Source organism: Eriocheir sinensis, chromosome 10 (genome assembly GCF_024679095.1).
Source record: "Eriocheir sinensis breed Jianghai 21 chromosome 10, ASM2467909v1, whole genome shotgun sequence".
Classification (NCBI taxonomy): Eukaryota; Metazoa; Arthropoda; class Malacostraca; order Decapoda; family Varunidae; genus Eriocheir; species Eriocheir sinensis.
This window is the reverse complement of record NC_066518.1, coordinates 13,650,872-13,677,155: the sequence shown is the minus strand read 5'-3', so window position 1 is coordinate 13,677,155 and position 26,284 is coordinate 13,650,872. Positions and strand designations below refer to the sequence as shown.

The 26,284-nt window shown below is 41.9% G+C and overlaps 1 protein-coding gene across 4 annotated transcripts in view; it reads left to right on the top strand.

Annotated features, from left to right (window-relative positions):
- The window catches only part of LOC126996608 (CD109 antigen-like), a 39,276-nt gene that overhangs the window by 7,295 nt on the left and 5,697 nt on the right, over positions 1 to 26,284 (top strand). For 2 of the 4 annotated variants that reach the window (XR_007751298.1, XM_050857269.1), the window contains exons 1-22: positions 3,417 to 3,533; positions 5,002 to 5,372; positions 7,549 to 7,729; positions 10,252 to 10,420; positions 10,758 to 10,828; positions 11,185 to 11,367; positions 12,365 to 12,538; positions 15,648 to 15,872; positions 16,222 to 16,344; positions 16,650 to 16,853; positions 17,271 to 17,414; positions 17,847 to 17,951; positions 18,344 to 18,544; positions 18,978 to 19,165; positions 19,510 to 19,673; positions 20,249 to 20,365; positions 20,976 to 21,089; positions 21,548 to 21,666; positions 23,557 to 23,622; positions 24,474 to 24,638; positions 25,435 to 25,566; positions 25,802 to 26,002. Coding sequence is in view for 3 of the 4 variants with exons in the window: in XM_050857269.1 (XP_050713226.1) it covers positions 5,173 to 5,372; positions 7,549 to 7,729; positions 10,252 to 10,420; positions 10,758 to 10,828; positions 11,185 to 11,367; positions 12,365 to 12,538; positions 15,648 to 15,872; positions 16,222 to 16,344; positions 16,650 to 16,853; positions 17,271 to 17,414; positions 17,847 to 17,951; positions 18,344 to 18,544; positions 18,978 to 19,165; positions 19,510 to 19,673; positions 20,249 to 20,365; positions 20,976 to 21,089; positions 21,548 to 21,666; positions 23,557 to 23,622; positions 24,474 to 24,638; positions 25,435 to 25,566; positions 25,802 to 26,002 (3,246 nt within the window). In the remaining variant the exon portion in view is untranslated. Of the gene's footprint in view, positions 1 to 3,416; positions 3,574 to 5,001; positions 5,373 to 7,548; positions 7,730 to 10,251; positions 10,421 to 10,757; positions 10,829 to 11,184; positions 11,368 to 12,364; positions 12,539 to 15,647; positions 15,873 to 16,221; positions 16,345 to 16,649; positions 16,854 to 17,270; positions 17,415 to 17,846; positions 17,952 to 18,343; positions 18,545 to 18,977; positions 19,166 to 19,509; positions 19,674 to 20,248; positions 20,366 to 20,975; positions 21,090 to 21,547; positions 21,667 to 23,556; positions 23,623 to 24,473; positions 24,639 to 25,434; positions 25,567 to 25,801; positions 26,003 to 26,284 lie in introns of those variants that run through there. The other 2 variants (XM_050857270.1, XM_050857271.1) reach the window with 2 other exon arrangements.

Below are 26,284 nucleotides of genomic sequence, written 5' to 3'. Positions count from 1 at the left end.
CTGTGAACGAGAAAAGCACTCATGACTACCCGACGTAGCTCCTCTTGATTGATTGATAGTTTATTGTTGCAGGTTTACAACAAAGGAGAGGGAAGGAACTTGCCATCCCAACCCCCATGCAGTCAATACATAGTGTGATTGTGCAGCTGTCGACATATATGTATTAACCATGAAAAACGTACGTAACAGGAGCCCCGAAGGTTTGATAATAAGTGTTGTAATCTTGCGGAAAGTCAAGTCGATGTTTTGCATGCTGCCGCCTTTGTTTTGTTTGGTGTGATTACGTGTTTTCTTTTGCATATACTCTCTCTCTCTCTCTCTCTCTCTCTCTCGTATCTACATTCGCTCCCACCCTCTTAACGTGCCGTAGCGGAAGATGATGGAAAGCTCCTCTGCTGATGTATATATAGGGAGAGAAGCGGCACTATTATGCAACGGGGAACTATTTTGTTTGCGGCGGGTCTTGAGGCCAGGATGGTTTCTGCCACAATATTTTTAACTTTCACCATAATTATGCTCGTCTTCCTATTATAAATTTAGGGAGGCGGTGGCTGAGTAGTTAGCGTGCGAGCGCGGCGTCGAGGAGGACTCTTGATTCTCTCGCTAAAAAGAAGCCCAACGATGAGCTCCGGGGGACAGCATGAGTCAAGCAAGATGGCGCCATTATAAACACTTGCCTGTGCCATAACGGGCTGGGGCCGACCATCAGGCCCCATCGAGAAAGCCTACCGGCGCCATAGGCAGAAAGTAAATAAATAAATAAATAAACGAGGCGTTGTCTTCATTACCATATTCATTGTTGTCATAATATTATCATCACCCTAATCATCATCATTATCAGCAGCTCTTTATTGGTTATCTCCATATATCGACTCTTTTATCTATTTATTTCCATTCCACTACTGAGTAACATCGTTCTGTTGCCTTAGCTGTCATTCTGTTGCATATTATTCCTTTGCATAATTATTCTACCTTCATTCGCTTCTTAAATCCTACTAAATTTTCAATCCTAGAATCTATTGGTGAGGCTGAAAGAGATATAGAGGAAGTAGCCTGTGCTAAGAAGGTATATGAAGAGCTTGACGAGGGAACACATCAGACGCTACTTTAGGTGACTTGTTTTGGGGGTAACAGAAAGCGGCTGGCTGTCACGTGGCCAACAGAACCTCACAGCCTGCTTCCACCACGTCATTAAGAACAAAAGTGTAAAAAACAAATCATCATCATCATCAGTTGTCTGTAGTATTTCTCTATAGAACATGAACATCACTCAACTATATCCATTCGTTTGTCCTGTGACTCTGTTGTCCAATTCAATGTAAACGTTCCCTAAACATATTGACTTCATCACACCATGCATCTGCTGAACGGTCTCCCTTTGGGTCTGTTATCTCTCAGTCTCTCACCTTTTGGGGGTCCATATGTTGTTCTCTCTCCTACATGTGTCTTGCCTATTTTAATTTCTTGGTTATAATTGATTATTACATTTGTTCGTTTTCTTTTCCAGTATAACCATGCATGCTTTACAACTTTACATCGATCTCTCCATACTTTTATATCACACCTTATGAATGTGCAGTGGTTAGCGTCCCTGACTACGAATCTGCGGGCTTGGGCTCGAATCCTGCTGGCCCGGATAGTTGGCGTGCAGCCCACCCAGCTGTTCATCCTTCCTTTCGGGATGGTCGACAAATGGGTATCTGGGGAAAGCTGGGGAAGGTAAACAGTGGTAACCCTGATGTTGCACTCTTCCTGCGTCGGGTTAAGGGTTCTCCCCCACCACAGGCTCAAAGGGCCAAGGGGACGGAGATGAACACCGCCGCCACACGCAGCTATAGCGTATGCTCCCAGCTTTACCTTATACATTTTATGCAACGGTGCTTACAAATCTTTCTTCCCGCACGGGTGGTCCGGTTCCTGTACCATGAAGCCCAACAGAAACCGCCCAATATAAGGATTTTTTTTTTTGGGGGGGGGGAGAATACGCTGTTGCATTCATTTATTTACTTAAGGCATAGGGGGTAGGCCAAGGGCAGATCAAAACCTGAAAAAGTGCCTCAGGAAAATCAAACGGACGCAAAAAAACAGCCCTATATAAGGATCAAGTATTGTTACAGCGGTGTCATGTTTTTTTCATTATTATTATTTATTATATCAATGTTGCTTGCCAATTGAAAGAGTTTACGTATTTATGATGCTTTGGTTTGTTTATTTTCCTACCATTTTTATCCTCAGCCCAAGCCTTAAAAGTCCGTGGGGTGACGTGTCAGTCCGTACTCGCGCAGCGATAAGGAGGCGCGGGCTGTCTATTTCAATGCACACCGGTAGTTGTTTGTCGCGCCGCGTTATTCATTAGGCACAGCGCAAGAATTGACGAGTGTGTGTCTCGTTCACCTTGGTCTGATCATTCACTGGACTCGCGATCGTCATTCAGAACCTTCCCCGTTTTGAGTTTAGCGCTCATATTCACGAATCTTTGGATACATCTGTACGTGTGTAATGTTTCACCACTCACCATGGTCTGACCTAGTGACAGACTCGAAATCGCCAGCAAGTGTATTTTCCCCGCTGCGGCTGAAGCCTCACACCCACACACCCTGGAGGCAGGACACAACCCCCGACTGACACCCATTCGCTGCTGGCGGTACAAGGCACGGGTTAAGGAGACTGCCCATCCGTCTCCATTTCGCCCGGGAATCGAACTCGGGGCCTCTCGGTTGAGGCGAGCGCTCTAACCACGGGGCAACAGAGCTGTGTGTGTGTGTGTGTGTGTGTGTGTGTGTGTGTGTGTGTGTGTGTGTGTGTGTGTCACATTGACCCATGAACATGTGGCAGGTGACAACCTATTATCCCGGGACACAGCAGGTGAGACATCCGGGTCACCACAGTTTCCCCAGGTACTCATTTATCGACCAGCGTTATATGGAGGATGAACAGCCGTGTGAGCTGCACCTCGACTGCCCGGGTTGGGATTTGAGCCCGGGCCCGCGGATTCGTAGCTAGCCACGCTAACCACTTCACGGTGGCGTGGTAGAAAAAAAAAGGTATTGATTTGGATGTATATTATGATTGAGAGAGAGAGAGACAAACAGGCAAACAGACAGACATGGATAGTGCATAAGCAGAAAGACATACAGATAATAGACAGACAAATATTCGGACACACAGACAGTCAGACAGGACGCGGCTTCCATACGCCTAGGGGGGGGGGGGGGCGAAGGAGGTCGGGGGATCTATGGTGTATATTAATGTGACGCAGATCCCCAACACGGCGCTAATGTTAATACGAGACGGTCAGAGGCGTCCTTGCTATCACGATATTATTGGATTCAGGTAATCTCTGTGCGACATGTCTCGGGAACACCTCAGAGACATGTGTATATATATGGGGCAGTTTCAAGGTGATACGTAAGGGCACATACGAGGCCGCGAGAGAGCGTTCTCCGTCTTGAGCGACAGTTGTAGAACAACAATCAGAGGCAGCGGGCAACTCACAGCGTGTCGCGCGCCATATGCATTAGTCGTCAGCCACAGTATGGACCGAGGCCTGAAGATACGGGTCTTCAGTTACCCGTTGAGTCTACTACAATTCGCATTCATGTGATTCGAAGAAAAAGCTGGCGTGCAAGTGTCCAAAATCTTGTATTAAAAACTTTTAAGCATGCCAGTTTAGGTGCTTCCACAAGAAAATTTGCGAAGAAGGAGAAAGGAAAGCTGAAGTTGTGTATTAAATAAGAGATCCAAGAATTTTGTTTCTTGCAACGTGAAGACGCAAAACAAACCCAGGCAACGCGAGGGTGATGTATGGGGCCAGCACGGCCAGTACGATACTCGCGTTATGCTCTCACTCATATCAACGGGCGTTATGATGAAAGTTGTCACAGCAACCAAACACACAACGAGTGAAACGAAGTCAATTCTTGAATGAAGGCTTTGTGGTTTCATTGGTGTTTGTGTGCATTGGTCTATAAGTGAAACAATGTTGAGCCTGGAAAGTTCTAGTGCGGGTTTGCACACACACACACACACACACACACACACACACACTAGGTGTAGGTGTTTGTGCACTCGACTTATAACCGAAAAGTTTGAACTCGAGTCCTGAACCAGGCCGAGGCAGTCTTGGCATGGGCTCCTCGATCCATCACCTCCGTCCGCCCACCAGAGAATAGCTAGGATTGTAGGCTTAAGGGGATAGAACCTCAGTTTCCGACAGGAATGATTAGACAGAAATCCTGCTATTCTGTATAGACGATTATATATGTTATATAAAGGTAAAGTTGGGGGCATGAATTATTGTCGCTGCGCGTGGCCGCAGTGTTCATCTACATCACCTTGGCCCTTGAGCCTGTGGTGGGTAAGAATCCATTACCCCGGGACACAGGGCCAGTGAAACTTCCGAGTTACCAAAGTTTACCTTCCCCAGGTTTCCCCAGGTACTCATTTATCGACCAGAGCCAGGGAGGATGAATAGCTGCTATGAGCTGCACGACGACTGCCCGGGCCGGGTTTCGAACCCGGGTCCGCGGATTCGTAGCTACACACACACACACACACACACACACACACACACACACACACACACAAACATGCAAGCATACATGTAGATGGGAAAAGAAAGCTATATAGATACTAGGCAACACGAGCGCACGCTCAAACCCTCTGTCCTGCAACCATATAGATAAGGGCAGGACAATCTACCATTCACTTCTCGCACAGTGGAGAGCAGTCCCCATTCTGAAATTCCTTTTACTTTCGGGGAAACTGTCTATTGTTTTAAATGGTCTTTGATGCTCTTGTAAATATTATAATGATAACAATCACATTGTGACGTGTTCTTAGACATTACACGAACTATAAATGATTTATTCGAGAAACTCTCTGCCTGATATTAAGTCTTACTCTTTCTGTACGGAACGGAGTGGCTAGCAAGTAATAGTTTTAAACTACTACAGAAGCGAGGCCATAAAGTTTTTAACTTTTTTTTTCATGGTTCTTCAGACTGGCTCGCAGCCTCTTGTAGGTCTTCCCTTCCGGCGTTGTGACCTTCCATTGAAAACGTATCCACGACACTGAACTCAGAATGTGCGATATGAATATGAATACCATCGGAAGCAGAGACACGTGTTGAAAGTGATGTGTTGAGGCCTGTAAAGGACTCCTGTGTACACCATGGGTGGCGGGCACGTGGTGATATGTGTTTTTGGGGCGGTGGTGATGGTGGCGGCAGCGGCGACGGCAGCGAAGGCGGGGAAGGGAGGTGCGGCGGGTCAGGGTCCCGGCCAAGGCCAGCCCACGGCCCAGCCTTATGTCATCCCCTTGAGGAACGTCCTCCACAACAACATCCGTTTGGCCAGCCGATACGACCACCCGTAAGTGTGTGACAATGACCTTACTGGAAACACCTGCTATCTTAAGGTGGCCGTTGTCTTGTTCCCTCTCCCTTTAGAGCATCTTTCTTGATTACTTTGATACTTCTTAGTTAGCTTCCTCTTCACCATATTACCTTCTCATAAACTTGGTATGCACATGGAAAAATAAATCTGCCTCAGTACAGTAAAGGTAAAGTTTAAGGCATACGATATTGCTGCGCGCGGCTTCCGTACTCATCTCCGTTTCATTAGCTCTCAAGCATGTGGTGTGTAAGAACCCTTTACGAAACACAAGACAGGTGTGACATCCGGGTTACCACAGTTTACCGGGAATATTTACTTTTTTTTATTTATTGTTTTCCTTATTCTGTTTCTAGTCAACAATGATACAGTAGTGAAATACGCTGGAATTTAGTATGCAGGTCTGGTGACAGAAGTCGTTGTTGTGGCCGCACGCTGTGTACGTGTTTGTGGTGTAGACGAGGAATGCGTCGCCCTGCTCTTTACTCTTCTCACCAAGGGTTCAGATTTCTAGCGTTAGTGCTATGTAGTTACCGACGCGTTGTGCATATGTATGTATGTATATATGTATGTATGAGTGTATCTATCCATTTATTTACCTATCCATCTATCTATCTATCCTTTTATGTATCTATCTGCCTGTCTATTTATCTATCTATCTGTCTCTCTGTCTATTTATCTATAAGTGTTTATATGGAGATAGATAGATAGATAGAGAGACAGACAGACAGACAGACAGACAGACAGATAAATAGCTTGTATTATTTCACTGCAGGATATCAACTTCCAGTTTCCAGTTTCGATGTAAACGTTTCGTAGACTTCCATAGGCTGCATTGCACTCCTTTTCGCTAATAAGAAAAAATGTCATCTGCATATCCCATTTCATTGAAGCGAATAAAGTAAAATAAAAATAGTTTTGAATAAACCCACAATTCTTTGAGGGGGAAAATGGAATGAGCTTGGCCAGCACTTTGATATATATTAATCAGGAAATATAACTGAAAATATTTACTAATGGTTGGTCTTGAAAGGTAATTTATCGGTGTTCCACAGATAAAACTAAAGTGCCCTGGCCTCCCTGTTTTCTTATTTTTCTTATTAAACACTATTAGCAGGAGCGGCACCATTATGTTTTGTTTGGTTTGGTTGTTTACTTTTTTACCTCTTTAAGCTGTCTCCATTCCCGTAAAAAAAAAAAAATAACGGAACACAAAACTTTATAATGTCAAGGAAAAGAAAGTATTTATAGCTTGATAATTTATGAGCAGCGATTAGCGAGCTTTTATTTATTTTTTGTTTTGTTTTTCTTTGTTTATTGTCCTTGAGCTGTTTCCTTTACTGTAAAAAAAATAAAAATGAATGAACAAGTAAAAGAAAAGAAAGAAGGCACAGCTATATCGATCTTATTCCCGTCACAAGCCTCATGCTGGGCAAACATCGAAGTTCCTGTGATCTGTTTACAAATTAACTGTTTTGCGAGCAACTTGTGAAAATACGGATGACTACTGAATACCGATTCTCTCTCTCTCTCTCTCTCTCACACACACACACACACACACACACACACACTTATTATAGTTAACATTTTAGATATAACTATTATAACTTCATCTGGTATTATAGTTAATGTTGTTATTTATTGTATATTTGTATTTAGCTTTATGGTTGGGAGCTATCTGCAACCTTTAGAAAGATATTAATAGTGCAATGAAATAAATATACAGTCTGTGACAGGCTAGATTCGTTGCCAGAATTATAATTATATTTATATGTATATATCAATGTGTGTATATTATGGCAATAAACATTACTTACTTACTTACTTACTTACACACACACACACACACTCGAGCATGAAATAGTTAAATCTAACCAAAACCATTAATGAATTCAAACCTAAACTTGATAACACTTGATTTGGAGACAGAACCCAACGATTGTAGTTCACCTTCTGTATATTACAACTAGGCAAATGCACCTCTAGGTAATTACACACAATTTGTGACACAAACACACGCTCACCTACACACGTTTCGAGGTATTGGAACGCATCACCTAGAAAAAGAGTTAGCCAATTTTCAGCCACAATGAAAGCCTGCCATCCTATTGAATTACGAGGTCAAGTGAGGTTTTCTTCCTTTCTTCCTCCCCAGGACACACATGATCGTGGCGCCGCGCACGGTCCGCCCCGGCGCCGTGTATCGCTGCGTGGTGACCCTCCTGCATCTCGATCACCCCGTGGACGTGCGTGCCGCGCTCACGAGGGACGGCCAGGAAATCGCCGACACCCATAGCATCGTCACGAAAAACTACCCAGAAACCCTCCTGCTGCAGGTAAGAGGTGATGGCGATGGAGGGAGTGTTAATTTTGAAGTAAGAAATCAAATACTTGAAAAAAATCTTCTGAGATGGTAGGTAATGAAGCTTTCTATAATTATAATATATTTATAATATAATTAATCTTCTTATTCCTTATCGCTACAAAATTGTATTTACTCCTTCTTCTCCAAAAAAATATCGTCAATGTAGTTTCGATATTCTTCCCACCTATGCAAGGCTTCTTTAGCTTCTTACCATCTACCCAAGTTACTCTCACGTAATATTTTACCAGTGTCTCTTCCTTGCCCTCCCCACTCATGCCATTCCAGATATTTATTTTCATCCACCACAGCCGAGACTTTGTTGTAATTATCACCTTCCTATTTGCACGGAATTATGCTTCATTAAGACGAAGGACTTATCCAGCACAGGGCTGGTAATCTCAGACGCTTCCACCTCTCACATTAACTTTTCATGGGCCGATAAGGAGATTAATTGGGTTCTCATGAGTGTTTTATCACGTTCATGGTACAGCGGCTTTGTCAAACCACCACCAGGGTCATATATAAGCAGCACCATTAGCGGATAAATGGACAAAAGAAAGGACTCGAGCAATGTTGACCCAGATTGCCCTCGGTATGTCATTTTCAACTGCATTTTGCTTAGCACAGGTAGTAAGAAGATTAATGAGGTCAATTGATGTTGATGTTAGGTAAACCTCAACGTATCATTTATGTCAACATCACCTTGTCATCAGATTCATCAGATGATATTCAAATTATCAGTCTGATCAACGCAGCAGAATCTTGGTCAACCCAACCTTGTGATATAATAATTGTCATCACAACGGAGTGTCTGCGTACGGTTGTTTTGATGGAATACATAATTTAGTAACTTTCCACACTTGTTTTAGATGCAGTGTAAGAATCTATGGTGCGATGGAACATGATATATTTATTTTGATACTGGAGGACGAGTATCTGCGTGCGGTTGTTTTGAAGGAATACAAGATTTAGGTAACTTTCCACATGCACTTGATTTAGATGCAGTGTAAGAATCTATGGAGTGGCGAAACATGACAGATTTTATAATACTGGAGGAGTGCCTGGTCTTGACACAATGCCAGGTTCAGTAACTTTCCGCCCTTAGTTTAAATGCAGTACAAGACTCTATGGTGTGACAAAACCTGACAGATTTTTTTACTTAATACTCAGCGATTCAGCTCACCTTCGGCCATGTGACGGACTCTTGTTGTTTTCATTATCTGCGTGTTCTGAAAGTGTCGTGAACTATTTTTAGGGAGATCGACACTGGTACTTTTCCGATCGTTTTGGCAGCCCCGCCTCCATGAATGATGTAAAGCTTCAGTATATGAGCCGACACCTGAAAAACACTCCTTACATGTCCACGCTAAAGATTCAAGTCACACCTTCATACTCGGAACCTTTGCTATGAATGTTGACGTTTTGTTGTTGACAGCCAAACACGTGAACGCGACCCCCATGCCTGACGAGCCGCGACGCTTCGGTTGGGACGCACCTGTCCGCCTGTCACCTGTCCCTATTGTTCTTACCCGCCCTCGTACTCCTTATACTCACCACCTCCTTATACTCACTCATCCGTACATACACATACATATACGTACACTTACATGCACACACATACATATAAACATATACATAATTATTTAATCATCCAATATACACAAAATACGTAGTCATATCGATGGAAATCATCCAGGAGTTGAAAAATAAAACCGAAAAAGCTTGTGAACCTTTCTGAATTTCTTGGTGTTTTACAAATGTGCTGAGGACCAAGCCATTGTTATGAAATCCAGGAGTACTAAGTAAATTCCATTATTTGATGATGAAAAGTAATACTATTGCTCACCTTAGAAATAAAAAAAGAATAATTGACCCTCTTTTGTAAGAAATGGGTGTTGTTGTTATTGTTGTTGTTTTTGTATCGTTGTTGTTAACCAGCACTATGGCTAGATGGACTATGAAAGCCCTGCAGAGGTTGAGATTGTCAAGGGCTTTGTGTCAAAGGGTGCTGGGTCGTTGGCCCCATATAAATCTTTGAGAAGGCTTTGGTGTTGTCAACAAATCGACTCCACCAGCGTCTCGTTCACTGGATCGCCGTTAAATTAAGCCAGAGGTAGTACGCTGCGCACGGAGCCACGCGGTTCACCATAGACGCCATTTTCTCCATGTCTCTCTTCCTCACTGCCTCTCACCCAACGCTTCGGCCTGAACTTACCACCAATAGACAAAATTATAGTTACTAGAATACAAGCAGCTTGTGTTTAGGCAGGAGCATTAGGTAGGGAGCAGTCACTGGGAACATGAGCAGCATAGAGGCCTCGTAGGTTTAAGTGAGCAAAACCTGGTATTTTCGTCGATACTAAATGGGTAAAGGGACGAGGGGAGGTAAAACTCATCCCCAGGAAGGTAGTAGATTAGATAAGATCGGTTAAATGGAGCTGCGTTGCCTGTTATGAGAGAAATAGGCCTACTAGTTTTTCCCTTGTGTTTCAGATCCCGAGGAGTACCGCTGGGGGAGACTTCCGGTTGTATGTGGAGGGCAACGTTCTGGGCACCACGGGGGGAACGATTTTCAGCAACGAGACGCAACTGTACTTCTCCAAACAGTTCCTTTCAGTCCTCATCCAAACCAGCCGTCCGGTGTACAATGGCGGCGGGACAGGTGTGTGTGTGTGTGTGAGAGAGAGAGAGAGAGAGAGAGAGAGAGAGAGAGAGAGAGAGAGAGAGAGAGAGAGAGAGAGAGAGAATGATTATAATGGGTTTTGGTGTAGTTCAGAAATATCTATGAGCTTCTATAATTTTATCAAGAAAAAAAGACCATTATCCTCTTCAGACACTCTATCATGAAGCCTTTGTTTGTTGGCTAATTGTTATCTACACAGCCTTAGGTAATAATGCTCAAGATTGTCCTGTAGGTACTTTACATATTGTGATTAATGACTGACAAGTTTCCTATGCATACTGAACTGACCTTTCCTTTTGTGGCCTTTCCTCCACAGTTAAGTTCAGAGTGATCCTCCTCACCATGGACCTAAAACCGTATGATAACCCAGTGGACGTTTTTATCGTGGTAAGTCAAGTATTGTGGCATGGAGTTGGCAGCACGAATTCCACTGCTTTTTTTCCTACTTGCACACAAAAGTTTTCAAGATCTAAGTGATTTGAGTTAGTCCTTCCCTTAGTAGCCTGTTCAGATAACTAACAAATGTGTATATACCAAATCAGTGTGTTAAAAATCTCTTACATGATATTTTAAACTGGATATTATTCTTTGATGATGAGACAATACGATTGCGCATGCAGTTATTGTTTCTAAGGATATTATTTGACATTTTCTGCAATATAGTAAGTCATTATTATTTGGAGGTTACTTTTTTGCCTAACAGTAACAGTCATGATTAACTGGAGTCTACCTTTCTGTGTCAGGACCCCGATGGCTATGTGTTGCGTCGATGGCTGTCACGCCCCACCAACGTAGGCGTGATATCCCTGTCCTTCGGCATTCCCTTCCTGACTAAAGTTGGCTGGTGGAGGATCAAAGTGAACGCTAATGGCCAGGAGGAAGAAAAGAAAATCAAAGTGGAAAAGTGGTTCACTCCGCGATTTGAGGTAAGATGTATAGGAGGACTTACGTTAATACTGTTAGATGCTTCCGCCTCTCACATTAACTATTTCCAAAGGCCAAAAAGCTGATCAGGGAGGTAAAAATGAATGTATCTTTAGGTTCATGGTACAGAAGAAGGGTCACACTCCCAGAAGGGTCATAAAAGTACCAATGGGGATGCTCATAACTCTTACGAAAGCCTTGTCAAATAGTTGTGCTTGGGCGACGAAATGTTTAAGAATAAAGCCCCTTAGAGTTTTATTACTGATTATTAGGGGTTAGTGCATTTCTGTGTCACCACCATATAAAAGGAGATGGACTTGTTGATTAAGGAAAGGTATTCACAGCTGCATGACTTGAGTTGTTTTGAATGTAATGAGGATTCTGTAGAACGGTTTTAGATTCCTTGACTAGAATGAGATGTGATCATGCCTTCTAGTATACTAAATGATCATGCCCTTTTGTGCTAAATGTGCAATAGTGTAGTCAGTAGAAGGCCAAGTGAGAGGTGGCCTGAAAACACAATGATATGGGATGCGGCTGATGTTGATGGTTATGACTTGTAATGCTATTGCTTCTGTTTCTGAGGAAGATATACATGACAGCCTTTTCAAATGCATACCTGATTTTCATTAACTCGTCCACTGTGATTGGCATGGATTTTGCCTTCACTGGTAGCCTGGTAACATATACTGTACTCCCAGGTCTTTCTCTGCCTCCGTGGTGGATAGTGGAATGTTTCCCATGTGGTATTGGTATGGTGGATATCCCCTTCCAAGGTCCATGACTTTACATTTTTCTTCATTGAATTGTAGCAGCCACTTTTTGTTCCATTCCTGTAGCTTGGTGATGTCTTCTTGTAGGAAATCTGCAGTCAAGGGGTTAAAGCAAAAGTTTGGTTGAAGATAAGTTTTCATGATGATTTTATGTATTACCACAGTCTTGGGTAATCTCTTATCCATTACATTACTGACACTATCCTTCATGTTGTTTATGCCGCAGGTAAAAGTGTTCATGTCAAAGTACTTCCTTGACTCAGACGAAGCCATCACCGGGACAGTTGGCGGCGAGTTCAACAACGATAAAGGTGCCTTTGGGAACGCCACCCTCAAGCTCCTGGTCCGCAGCAAGGGCGTGGAGGAGTGGACCTTCATTATGCAGCAAGACTTTGTACCTGTGAGTTTCATTGCCATCTCTTCAACAAAGATCGTGTAAACCGTAGAGGGGGTGGCGTCGCCCTTTATGTCAAAAGCTATTTGCAACCCACCGACAAAACACCGGGAAACAGTAAAGTTGAACATTTTTGCGTGCGAGTAAACATTGCAAAAGTCAATTTAAATATATCTGTCACCTACAGACCTCCCGGGCAATCACTCGATGACGACCTTGAAATGTACAGCGTCTTAAGACAGTCACTTAATAACAATGACTCACTGATATTAGGAGACTTTAACCTCCCCCATATTGAGGTATAGAAGGCGAGTCACATAGAATGATCGAATTTCTAGAAAAAAATTAACTAAGCCAAATGGTTTCTGAGCCAACTCGACAAAATAATATACTCGACCTTGTTATAACGACCCAAGATAACCTAGTCAGTACTGTCACGGTAGGAGAACACCTCGGTACTTGCGATCATAAATTAGTGCGCGTCGACATTAGAGCTCAATCATCAGTGACTGAAAATAAAGTAAAGGTGCCCAATTTCAAAAGAGCTAACTTCGTAGAAATCCGACAAAAACTAACAGAAATACAACTATCAGATGACGGCAACGTAGATGAAGCCTGGCTTAGCTTTAAAAATCACTTACTCACTCAGCAGAACACATTCGTCCCCTTGTGCGAGAGGCGAATTAACACTAATAAAAGCCCACCGTGGTTTAATAGCGAAATTAAACAATCAGTCAATGAAAGAAAATTGTTTTACAGGTTAAAGAAAGAACAAAGCACGCCCGAAAACATTAGACTTTATAATGATGCCAGGCGACGAGTAAAAAGACTAGTATGTCAGGCAAAGCGTAGATATGAAGAAAATATTGCAGCCAACTGTAAAAATAATCCGAAATCTTTCTTCAGTTATATAAACAACAGAAAGGCGATCAAAAGTGGTATTGGACCTTTAACAAACAGCGACGGTGCACTACTGACTGACAGCCAACACATTGCAAACCTCTTAAACAACTACTTTTCCTCGGTGTTTAATACTAACAGTCTTCCTCCCACTACCACCAACACCAGTACTATTGTAAATCTCGAGCATGCATTGCCTAATTTTGAAATAACAACCGATAAAGTCCTTAAAGCTCTCCATTCACTTAAAACAAATAAAAGTCCCGGACCCGACAAAGTATATCCAATACTGCTTAAAGAAACAAAGAGCGAAATACTCTCCTACCTCACTACCGTATTCAATATGTCCTTGCGACAAGGCATCGTCCCTTCGGATTGGAAAAAGGCTAACGTGACACCGATTTTTAAGAAAGGAGACAAAAAAATACCAGGTAACTACCGACCCATTAGTCTAACTTCAATTGTAGGTAAGCTACTCGAGAGCATAATTAGAGACAAAATTGTGAGTTACCTCGAAAGCCACTCATTAATTGGGGATTCACAACATGGCATCCGTAACAAAAGATCCTGCCTGTCAATCCTACTGACCTTTTATAACGATCTCTTCTCAATTTATGACGTAACCAAATCAGTGGACGTAGTCTATCTTGATTTCCAGAAAGCGTTTGATAAAGTCCCACATCATAAATTACTTTATAAATTAAAGCAAATAGGCATTGACGGTCAAGTAAACCAATGGATCGCGAATTGGTTGAGCAACAGACAACAAAGAGTTGTGATTGACGGATTTAACTCAGAGTGGGCGCCGGTCACTAGTGGCGTCCCTCAGGGTTCGGTTCTTGGCCCAGTGCTCTTCATTATTTACATCAACGACGTGGATGTTGGACTCAATAATCGCATTAGTAAATTTGCAGACGACACAAAGATTGGTAACTCGGTTCTCACTGACGAAGACAGGCAAAGCCTCCAAGAGGATTTGCACAAAATTTCAGCTTGGTCGGATAAATGGGAGAAGCCCTTTAACGTAGACAAGTGCCAGGTCCTTCAAGTTGGAACAAAAAATAAGAAGTTCGATTACGAAATACTCGGCGTTAAACTCACAAGCGTTCATTGCGTTAAGGACCTGGGGATTAAAATCGCGTCAAACCTCAAATTCTCACATCAATGCATCGATGCAGCAAATAAAGCGAACAGAATGTTGGGCTTCATTAAAAGAAACTTTTTATTCAAGAATAAAGATGTAATACTTCCGCTCTACAATAGTTTAGTCAGACCCCACTTGGAATATGCGGTACAGTTTTGGTCTACCCACCATGCAAAGGACATTGCTAAACTAGAAGGTGTTCAGCGTCGAGCAACAAAAATGATCCCTTCCTTGCGCAACAAATCCTACGAAGAAAGGCTTTCCACCCTTAACATGTTCTCTCTTGAAAAACGTCGCCTCTGAGGAAAATTGATCGAATGTTTTAAAATACTTAATGGTTTCACGAATGTAGACAGAACAAAACTGTTTATGATCAATGACACTATGCGAACGAGGAACAATGGCACAAAACTCAAATGTAGACAAGTAAATTCAGACTGCACCAAATATTTCTTCACCAACGTTAGAAAAGCGAGAATGGAATAAGCTCCCACCATCAGTGGTCCAGTGTAACACGATTGACTCCTTTAAAAACAAGCTCGACCGTCACTTCCTTCAACTTAATATTAACTAGAGTAGAAAAGCAACGTTTTTGGAGCCATCTCATTAATGTAAAATCACTTAGGTTTTAGGACAGACCACCTAGTCTGGACCATGGGGTCTGTGTGGTCTGATTTTCTAAGTAAATCTATGTAAATCTCCCTGTTCTGGCATTCCCTCTCTGCACACTCAATCCTGATACTCCCAACTCTCACTTCTGCTTCACCCACCTCCTGTAGTGAACTTTCTGTAAGAGAGCAGGGCGTCGGAGATATAGATAGATAGATAGTTTTATTTCCTTATTATTTTGTTTATATTATAGGGAAATGAGGCAGAATGGTATGTTTGTAATGGAGCTAAAAGGCCTAGTCAGGATAGGTAAGATTCATGTAATCATTGCTGTATAGAATGTATACCACTTTTGTCTGAAGAGGACCTAATAGCCTCTGTAGTAGTTATTCATATTAGTAGTTATTTGTTGTAGTAGTTCTTCATAATAGTTAGAAATTCATAAAACTTGTTCTCGTGTAGTTCGACAGTGAGGTAGATTTTAGCTTCCCGATGGCTGTGATTGCTAAGGAGATGGCAGTGATGGATGGCGCCATGGTGCGAGTGGAGGCAATGATACAGGAGAGTTTTATGGACATCAACGAGACTGGGTTCAGCATGGCCAAGATCATCAACTCCTCCATCAGCTGCCGCTTTCTTGGCTCCCCACCCTATATCTTCAAACCTGGCATGCCTTTCTCTGCCTCAGTAAGTAATCAAGTGTTTTTGATAGTGAAATATTTAAGCTTTACTTTTCTGCAGCTTTACACATGTTCCGAATTCTCATCTGTATGTAAAAGGAGGCGCATCACATGAAAACTGAAGGTGAATGTTATTGAGGCCATGTTAGAAAAGAGAAAAGAATCACAAGGTACTCATCACAAATCTGCTCCTTGAATATTGTATGTGTGCCATTAAAATGTGTGAATTTGTTTGACTTCTTAATTTGGTAGATGTGAAGGTTTTTGTATTTTTATGTGTGTTTGTGTTAGTTCAATAGTTTGTATATGCCTTTGTGTGTTTTTGGTTGTCGTGTTGTAATGGTTTGTTTCTACAGGTCGCCGTGTCCTATCATGACTTTCATCCCCTCAGCACCAAGAAGCTGAAGAGCTCCCGCCTGAAGGTGAAGGGAGAGGCTGTGTCGGAGGGGAGCAACAAAGTGACTGTCTTTGAACTGGAGGTGAGAAACTCATCAGCAGACTAGATATTTCCTTCTATGCCTCAGTTGGCCAGTTTTGTCATTTTTTTGTCTTTGTTAACTTTTATAAATGCTCTATGTAGCTGTGATGCTTGGGTTTGGGGTTTGTATGTGTGTTCTTGTATTGTGACACCCTAAGTCTAATATATTCACTTATGTTACAAGTTTAGTGAGTTTCGTCATTGTCATTCTGGCATATATCATGTTGCAGTATGTAGCAAATATGTAGCCTCTGTTGATGTAAGTGTTCTAATTGCAGAAACTAAAACTCTGGTTCCCCTTCACAGATCCCTCCAGCAAACTTAGAGGAAGAAGAAAGTGCATTTCTGGATCAATCGTGGCTGTACAACAAGCGGCTCCAGGCCCTGCAGGCCGAGGACCCAGACTACAAGATAGTAGACAACAACTATGACAAAGGCGTGCCGTACCTTACAGAGGAAGAGTTAGCAGAGAAGAAAGTTGAAATATACTTCAAAAATGAGCAGTTTCAGGTAAGACTGATTGGTATATCATTTGGGCACTCTTTCAGGATAACTTGCTCCATCTTATCTAAGTCTTTATTCTCTTTTTACTTTTTACATCTGCTAAGGGTGAGTACTGGAGAGTCACAGCATAAAAGAACCCTCCAGATCACACATACATTACATGGCATAACTATATTGATGAGAAAAGACAAGGGTTTAGAATAAGAAGAAAAAAAATTTGATATTAAATTTCCATAATGAATCATAATCATTACATTTTGTTGAGTATGAAACTGAATATAGTAGAGAACAAAGATTTAACAGAGAACCACCTTTACCCCCTTTCTGACTGAGAGGAAGAGACCACAAAGATAATGACTAAACATCTTCATCTCGGCAGCCAGGTGAGTCATTGCTAAAAGTGTATATATTTCTCTCCTGCAGAAGTACCGTGAGAAGGGAGTCTTCCATTTCACTCTCAACGTGCCGGAGAAGACTGCTCAGCTGACCCTCGTGGCCACCTACATGGATGGTTATGGAGACGCTGCCTCCGCCACTGCCCAGGGCCTGGCCTATTACTCACCCAGGGTACTATTATTTTTATGTATATATATTTGTGTCTTGTTCTACACCATCATATTGTTATTACTAAGTATATTTTTCACAATGTACTAGAGAAAACTTTGCAGTCCTTAGAATAACTGGTCCAAATCATCCAACTCATATATTTTAATGTTTTTATCTTGCCAGTTCTGCATTTAGGTTATTCATCATCACAAGGATAAGATTATAACAAGCGTACATACTGCTAGACGGAATTATGATGTAGCTATGACAACTGTTTCTCCTAATCACTGTTCTTCATAAGATTGCACCTAATATTTCGTGACTTGTTAATGCAAAAGTATCAATGTGTTTTAGTTTATATATTTATCACAAGGTGTTGATTTCTGTTACTAGGTGTTCTTGCATCTATCCATATATCTGTTTATCCAACCGCCTCCCTATTTATCCCCCCAGAGACAGTACATCACGGTGGGGACCAGCAACAAGGGCGTGAGGCTCGGGGAGTTCGTGGTGTTTCACGTCCGATCCAACTTCAACATGGACTCCTTCAACTATCTGGTGAGTCCCTCTTCGGGTCAAATAAAAACTAAGGCGCTGTTCCATGTAAAAAAGACAAATGATGTTTTCTTGTATTAGTGGTATGAAAGGATATTACTCAGAGCGTTACCTGATTTTAACCCATCTGCTGCAATTGGCATGGATTTGGCTTTCACTGGTAGCCTGGTAACATATAGTCCCAGGTCTTTCTCTGCCTCTATGGTGGATAGTGGAGTGTTTCCCATGTGGTATTGGTATGTTGGATATCCCCTCCCAAGGTGCATGACTTTACATTTTTCTTCATTGAATTGTAGCAGCCACTTTTTGTTCCATTCCTGTAGCTTGGTGATATCTTCTTGTAGGAAATCCACAGTCAAGGAGTTATTAGTTATTCTACACTCCTCATTCTACAGGTCATGTCCAAAGAGATGATCTTGTTCACTGGGAAGGAAGTCCTGGACCACAGCACACACGCAAGCATCAAGACCATGTCCGTCCCAGTGAGCTCAGAGATGGCTCCAGCCTTCACCATGCTGGTTTATCACTTTGCCCAAAATGCTGAGGTCATCTCCGACTCCATTATTATTCCTGTGGACAACATCTCCCAACAAAGGGTATAGTATCTGAGTGATGGCATGGTTGAGGATGTGTGAGGTGTGGGGAATGAGTCCCAGAATAATGTACGTATATGGAGGCATCTAAATGGACAGTAAATAAACCCATCCTTGTAATAAAAATGTTTGATATATATATAAAAAGAGGCAATTCTCCTATGACAGAAGATACTCTCCCCTGCCATATATTCTTAGGATGTCTCATTGACCTTTCCTATCCACCCTATCACAAGCCTTCTCAGAATCAATGAAAATAACAAACAGCTTCCTTTCCTCCTTCTCTGGGTTCTTTGCACCTTTCATTTTCTATGCAAAGATCCAGTTCACACATCCCCTCCCTTCTCTAACTTTTACGCCAAACCTTCTATTGCTGATTTCCTGTGATAAATTATTCCATGCACGTTTAAAATTCATCCCATCTTTTGTTCTGCAGGCCAAGCTCGTGATAAACCAGGACAAAGATCACAGTGTACGCTCAGTGGAGATGGGCACCTACAGCTCGCCCGGGGCCTTCTTTGGGATATCTGGAACACGCCACTTCAGCTACGCCATGCAAGCGGGTAATGAAATATCCCATGCCTCAGTCCTCCAGGCATTGCACAGCTTCACTCACAGAAAGAGGTAAGCCATGTTCTTCTATGACTAGTTACTCCACTCCTCATTACCTGTTAATCTTTAGCTTCTTAACCCATCTGCTGCGATTGGCACGGATTTGGCTTTCAGTGGTAGCCTGGTAACACATACTCCCAGGTCTTTCTCTGCCTCTGTGGTGGATAGTGGAGTGTTTCCCATGTGGTATTGGTATGCTGGATATCCCCTCCCAAGGTTCATGACTTTACATTTTTCTTCATTGAATTGTAGCAGCCACTTTTTGTTCCATTCCTGTTGCTTGGTGATGTCTTCTTGTAGGAAATCCACAGTCAAGGAGTTTAATCCTGACAAAATCTTCCATTCTGCTCCATCAGACTCCTGCATAAAATGGTTTGGCGTCCTCGCGATGGTCCCTTCCCGGAGCAGGTGGAGTACTACACCTCGGGGAACTACGGCCCGGACAGCAACAGAACCTTTGACTTCAGCAGACTGATAGTGTTTACAGATGCCAAGATAGGAGTCATTCCTACTTATAAAGGTAATTATTAAAAGTGCTGTCGACTTTGGGCTTTGAAAGAGTAGGTTTTCTATTAAGTAAAAATTGAATGCTTGACTAGGTGTGAGTTCTTGTTTTCAGTAGTTCACAATTTTTCTGCAGTCCTTGGAGGCCCAGCTTTTTGCCAGAAGGGTCTTGGATTCCCCCTCGCCCCAGTAACTATATCACTGCATAATAGAAGGCATTGTGGTTTGAAATATGAAATCATGAAATCAAGTTCTACATTTTTACTGCATCCTCTATCACCCTAGAAAGCTGAGTCTGCTATCCTCATTTTTACTGCATCCTCTATCACCCTAGAAAGCTGAGTCTGCTATCCTCATTTTTACTGCATCCTCTATCACCCTAGAAAGCTGAGTCTGCTATCCTCATTTTTACTGCATCCTCTATCACCCTAGAAAGCTGAGTCTGCTATCCTCATTTTTACTGCATCCTCTATCACCCTAGAAAGCTGAGTCTGCTATCCTCATTTTTACTGCATCCTCTATCACCCTAGAAAGCTGAGTCTGCTAGCCTCAGTTATTATTTGAGTCAAAATTATGTGTCATCCATCACAGGGAAACACTGCAACAAGACAGGTGGCCACTCCCCGTGCCTCATGGGCGGCTGCTATCCCACTGACAAGCGTTGTGATGGTGTTGCGGACTGTCCCGATGGCTCAGATGAAGCAGGCTGTGAGTCAAGACTTATAATTATCCTTATAGTGTGATAAGAATATTTTTTTCACATTATTTTTTATATGTTAGTTTTCAATGGTGTTTTCATGTTCTTTCCTTACTCTTAACTGTGGTCTATTGAATCTAGTTGTCCTTTGAAATGTGGTGATATTTCTTTTCTCTTTCCTCTGTTGCAACATGAGTCATTGATATATGTTTTGTTTCTCATTGTACTTTTTCTTCCATTTTTAGATACATTCAACTTATATATTGCTTTCTTTCATTCATTTTCTCATTATATTTCTTTTCTATCTCTAGATTCACTCAGCTTATATTGCTTTTCTTTCCTGGTTTTCTCATCGTATTCTTTTCCTTCTCTAGACATATTCATCTTATATGTATTGCTTTCCTTCCTTCAGTTTCCAATTATATATTTTTTCCATCTCTAGAAACACTCCAAACTTACAATGCTTTCCCTTTTTCATTTTCTCACTGTATTTTTTCTCCATTTCTAGATAGATTCAACTTATATTGCTCTCCTTCCCTCATTTTCTCATTGCATTTCTCTGGATACATTCAAAACACACATTGCCTTCCTTCCTTCATTTTTTAATTTCCTTCCCTCCAGGTGACGATCCGATGAGGGACAAAGACGCCAATTTCCGCATCAACAGGTATCGAAGGTTTTCTGACTTCTTTGACGAGGGAGATGGAGACTGGCTGTGGCTGGACTTTAACATTGGTGAGAGGGGGTTAGGAAGGGTAGGGTGAGGGCTGGTCGATGTGGGTAAGGGGTGCAGCGTCCTCAACCTCCCTGAGCATATCTTTTCTCTTTCTCTCCTCCTGTTATTGATTGATTGGTTGGTGTGAGGAATTATGAACTCTTAGTGGAAATGCTTGTTGTTTTAAGTGTTACATTCAATGTGGGCTGTAAAAGGGTTTGGGTATTGGTAGCCTAGTATATTTGTGGGATATTACATATTTACATTCGTGGAAGAGGGTGGTCTTGTACTATCTCGAAACTTCCGGTGTCATATAGCGAATTCCGTCACTTTTTATACCTGAGGACAAGTAGAGTGTGGCTGATGGCAATGAAGTTAACTATTACATAACTACACAAGGTAAGTCACAAACATTCATCAGCCTTTCTCTTATTACTTGCGTTGGATTATATTTCATTCATTTCTCTGCTTTTTCCAGGTCACAAGGGGCATGAACAAAATAAAATTGAGCTGCCCAAAGTGGATGATCCCTACATGATCAATGCCTTCACCATCTCTAAGGAGCACGGCTTTGGTATGATTGAAGCGCCCATTGAGGTGAGTGTTGGGACATTTATTTGTGTGATGGCCGTGTGTGTTTATGTGTTAGCATTGACCTCTCTTTTGGCTCCTTCTTCTTGTATTGACCTCTCTTTTGGTTCCTTGTATTGACCTCTCTTTTGACTCCTTCTTCTTGTATTGACCTCTCTTTTGGCTCCTCGTATTGACCTCTCTTTTGGCTCCTTCTTGTATTGACCTCTCTTTTGGCTCCTTCTTCTTGTATTGACCTCTCTTTTGGCTCCTTCTTCTTGTATTGACCTCTCTTTTGGCTCCTTGTATTGACCTCTCTTTTGGCTCCTTGTATTGACCTCTCTTTTGGCTCCTTGTATTGACCTCTCTTTTGGCTCCTTGTATTGACCTCTCTTTTGGCTCCTTGTATTGACCTCTCTTTTGGCTCCTTCTTCTTGTATTGACCTCTCTTTTGGCTCCTTCTTCTTGTATTGACCTCTCTTTTGGCTCCTTCTTCTTGTATTGACCTCTCTTTTGGCTCCTTCTTCTTGTGTTGACCTCTCTTTTGGCTCCTTGTATTGACCTCTCTTTTGGCTCCTTCTTCTTGTATTGACCTCTCTTTTGGCTCCTTCTTCTTGTGTTGACCTCTCTTTTGGCTCCTTGTATTGACCTCTCTTTTGGCTCCTTCTTCTTGTGTTGACCTCTCTTTTGGCTCCTTCTTCTTGTGTTGACCTCTCTTTTGGCTCCTTCTTCTTGTATTGACCTCTCTTTTGGCTCCTTCTTCTTGTATTGACCTCTCTTTTGGCTCCTTGTATTGACCTCTCTTTTGGCTCCTTGTATTGACCTCTCTTTTGGCTCCTTCTTCTTGTATTGACCTCTCTTTTGGCTCCTTCTTGTATTGACCTCTTTTGGCTCCTTCTTCTTGTATTGACCTCTCTTTTGGCTCCTTCTTGTATTGACCTCTCTTTTGGCTCCTTGTATTGACCTCTCTTTTGGCTCCTTCTTCTTGTATTGACCTCTCTTTTGGCTCCTTGTATTGACCTCTCTTTTGGCTCCTTCTTCTTGTATTGACCTCTCTTTTGGCTCCTTCTTGTATTGACCTCTTTTGGCTCTTTCTTCTTGTATTGACCTCTTTTGACTCCTTCTTCTTGTATTGACCTCTTTTGGCTCTTTCTTCTTGTATTGACCTCTCTTTTGGCTCCTTGTATTGACCTCTCTTTTGGCTCCTTCTTCTTGTATTGACCTCTCTTTTGGCTCCTTGTATTGACCTCTCTTTTGGCTCCTTCTTCTTGTATTGACCTCTCTTTTGGCTCCTTCTTGTATTGACCTCTTTTGGCTCTTTCTTCTTGTATTGACCTCTTTTGACTCCTTCTTCTTGTATTGACCTCTCTTTTGGCTCCTTCTTCTTGTATTGACCTCTCTTTTGGCTCCTTGTATTGACCTCTCTTTTGGCTCCTTCTTCTTGTATTGACCTCTCTTTTGGCTCCTTGTATTGACCTCTTTTGGCTCTTTCTTCTTGTATTGACCTCTTTTGACTCCTTCTTCTTGTATTGACCTCTTTTGGCTCTTTCTTCTTGTATTGACCTCTTTTGACTCCTTCTTCTTGTATTGACCTCTCTTTTGGCTCCTTGTATTGACCTCTCTTTTGGCTCCTTCTTGTATTGACCTCTCTTTTGGACACTCCTCTCAACTCTTTTTATAGGAGCAGTGATTTGTGGGCTTTTTTTCATTATTGTTTTTATATTTTCTTTTTTGCCCTTGAGCTGTTTCCTTTACTGTAAAAAAAAAAAGCATTGTAGTATATAGGATTAAAGTTAGTCTAGTGTTATTCTGCCTCCATATCTATTTTTTTCCAGCTTATCTTTAAAATTGTAGGTGTTCCTTGCCTGCACCGCCTCTCTTTTTCCTTCCCTTATCTACCCTCTTATTTTGTTGCAGTTCTTGTCCCTGCCCTTCATGTACTTCAACATGGAAATGCCGAACTCCTGTCGCCGAGGGGAGCAAGTAAGGCCTACTGATTCAATGTCTCTGTTTGTTTATCGGTCTTTCTATCTGTGTTTGTATGTATGAGTTAATTTTTAGAAGTAGCTCTAAGTGTTACAACCAAAAATGATGCTTGTATATCTTAACAAGTTTCTGACCCTCCTAATGTCAGATGTTTAAATCCTTAAAGTAATACATGCTGACTAACACATAATTTCTGTGAGTCAAGGGTGATACTGTCTGCATGATTGTGTAGCTTGTAGAAGGAAGTTGACAAAAATGGTTATAGGAATCCATTTTTAGCTTTACTAGAGAGGGGTCATGAATATTGGTTGAGAGAGAGTTACTAAGGATCAGGAACCATATTAAACATTTTGAAGCCCAAGTACACATGTCCAACAAGTCTTTCGGTGGAGCTATGGGCCATTCGTTGGATAGCACTATGACCCTGGTGGTAGTTTGACAAAGCTTCTGCAATATGGATGTGAAAAAACACTCATGAGGATGCATTTAACCCCTTTTTTGGACTAGAAATAACTGATGTGCGAGTCAGAAGCATCTTAGACTTGCCTGTTACAAAATCTAAATCCTTATTATACTTATGAGCTTATTGGGATGCATATCATAGTGCTCAGTAACAACAGGGAAATGGTTATATAAGTTCCAGATGCTACTGTTACAAAATCTAACTCATCATTTTACATGTTTCAAGAGGAGCGCTTCAGGACACCTCTCCTCCCGAAATTGACCTCTCTTTTGGCCACTCCTTAACTCTTTTTATAGGAGCAGTGATTTGCACACTTTTTTATGATTGTTTTGTTTTTTTCTGCTCTTGAGCTGTTTCCTTTACTGTAAAAAAAAAATGTTTACAGATTGGGATCCGGCTTATCGTGTTCAACAACCTTCCCCAAGACATGATGATTCTCTTAGTCCTTCATGGCACCAAGAATCACCGGTTTGTGGTTGTGGAGGAGAACGGCGTGGTGGACTTCTATCGCCCCCGCACCAAGGCAGGGGACCACCAGCACCTTGTCACAGTAAGTCAGCTATGGGGGATTTTAGCACTGTGCTTTTTATGTGTAGCCCATAGCACTGGTAGGCTCTCTCAAGGGGCTTGAGGGGCCTGTAAGTAGTGTGGGGAGTTTTATTCTAAGTGGCTTTTAATCCGTCCACTGCGCTTGGCACGGATTTTTGTTTTCACTGGTAGCCTGGTAACATATACTCCCAAGTCTTTCTCTGCCTCTGTGGTGGATAGTGGAGTGTTTCCCATGTGGTATTGGTATGCTAAATATCCCCTCCCAAGGTGCAGGACTTTACATTTTTCTTCACTGAACTGTAGCAGCCACTTTTTGTTCCATTCCTGTAGCTTGGTGATGTCTTCTTGTAGGAAATCTGCAGTCAAGGGGTTAAACCACTCTTGTACATATAGCATCATCACATACTATAACAACAGTGATTTAACTTGTGTGCTTTGTGAGCATAATTTTCACACAATTGTTTACTTTATTCAGTCTTGGTACTATAGTTTTTTGGATTAGTGATCAAGTCATGGTATTTGTGTTTATGTTCCCAAAGTATATAAAGTAAAGCCTTCCTAACCATCATGATCATAGTGACTCATCACATCAACAAGGGCATTGCAACTCATGTATTCTATCCACATTTCTTTCTCGGACAAAAAAAGCAGTTTGATCAAAAGTCCATTCGATTTTTTGTGCGACATATGTTTTGTGCATAATAGAGTGCAAATTTCTGTGGTGTAATGATGTCTGATGTGGCACCGTATTTGCTAAATATGAACTACTGTCATAACTTGAGTATCTCTTGCTACAGGTTGGTGCTGAGAGCTTCGTAGAAGTCATCTTCCCAATCGTGGCCATCATTGATAAAGGAAAGATTGATCTGAAAGTCTCGGCCATAACTCAGATTGGCCTCGATGAAGAAACTGCTACTCTTAAGGTTGAGGTCAGTGGTGTAGCAAATATAGGCATACTTCAGGGTCAGGTGTTAGGTGCAGGGATTAATTACTCTTCACGTAGACTGAAAAAAATTACTTGTCCTCTTGCTAATAGAAATGGGTTCAGGGTACATACAGCCTTCCCCGAAACTTCGTAGATAAACTGTACGTATATTATTATCAAATTTTCTGTATGTCGCCTATTGTGACTCTAGTAATTCTAAGATAAGTTTTGTTCTTCAGCCGGAGGGAGCCACCGTTGACCGCCACACGTCAGTCATGTTGGATCTCAAGAACCGAGCCGTTGTCTATGAGTATATGGACATTATTTTGGACGAGTCGTACATCATCCCTTTGAGCATCCTGAGGCGTTTTGTTGCCGGTTCTCCTCGGGGCAGGGTGACCATCTGCGGGGATGTTGTTGGGCCGTCCTTCCCTACAGGAGTAAGTGGACAGGTTTGCTCATGTATTTATATCCAGTATTTGTATCTCCATTCATCTGTATTTTTTATTACTAATGAAACATCCTACTAATTCAATTTGAGGACAATTCCGGTTTAGATACAAAATTTCTGTAACCGTAATGTTTCCAGTGAACTATATTGCTGTATTTAAATGTAAAATGCTAGAGTAGGAGATGGGAAAGGTAATGGTGGAGAATGAGAATTCATAAAGGTAATTACTAAAATGTAAGCAAAAATGGAACCATGACAAGCTTGGGTCAGT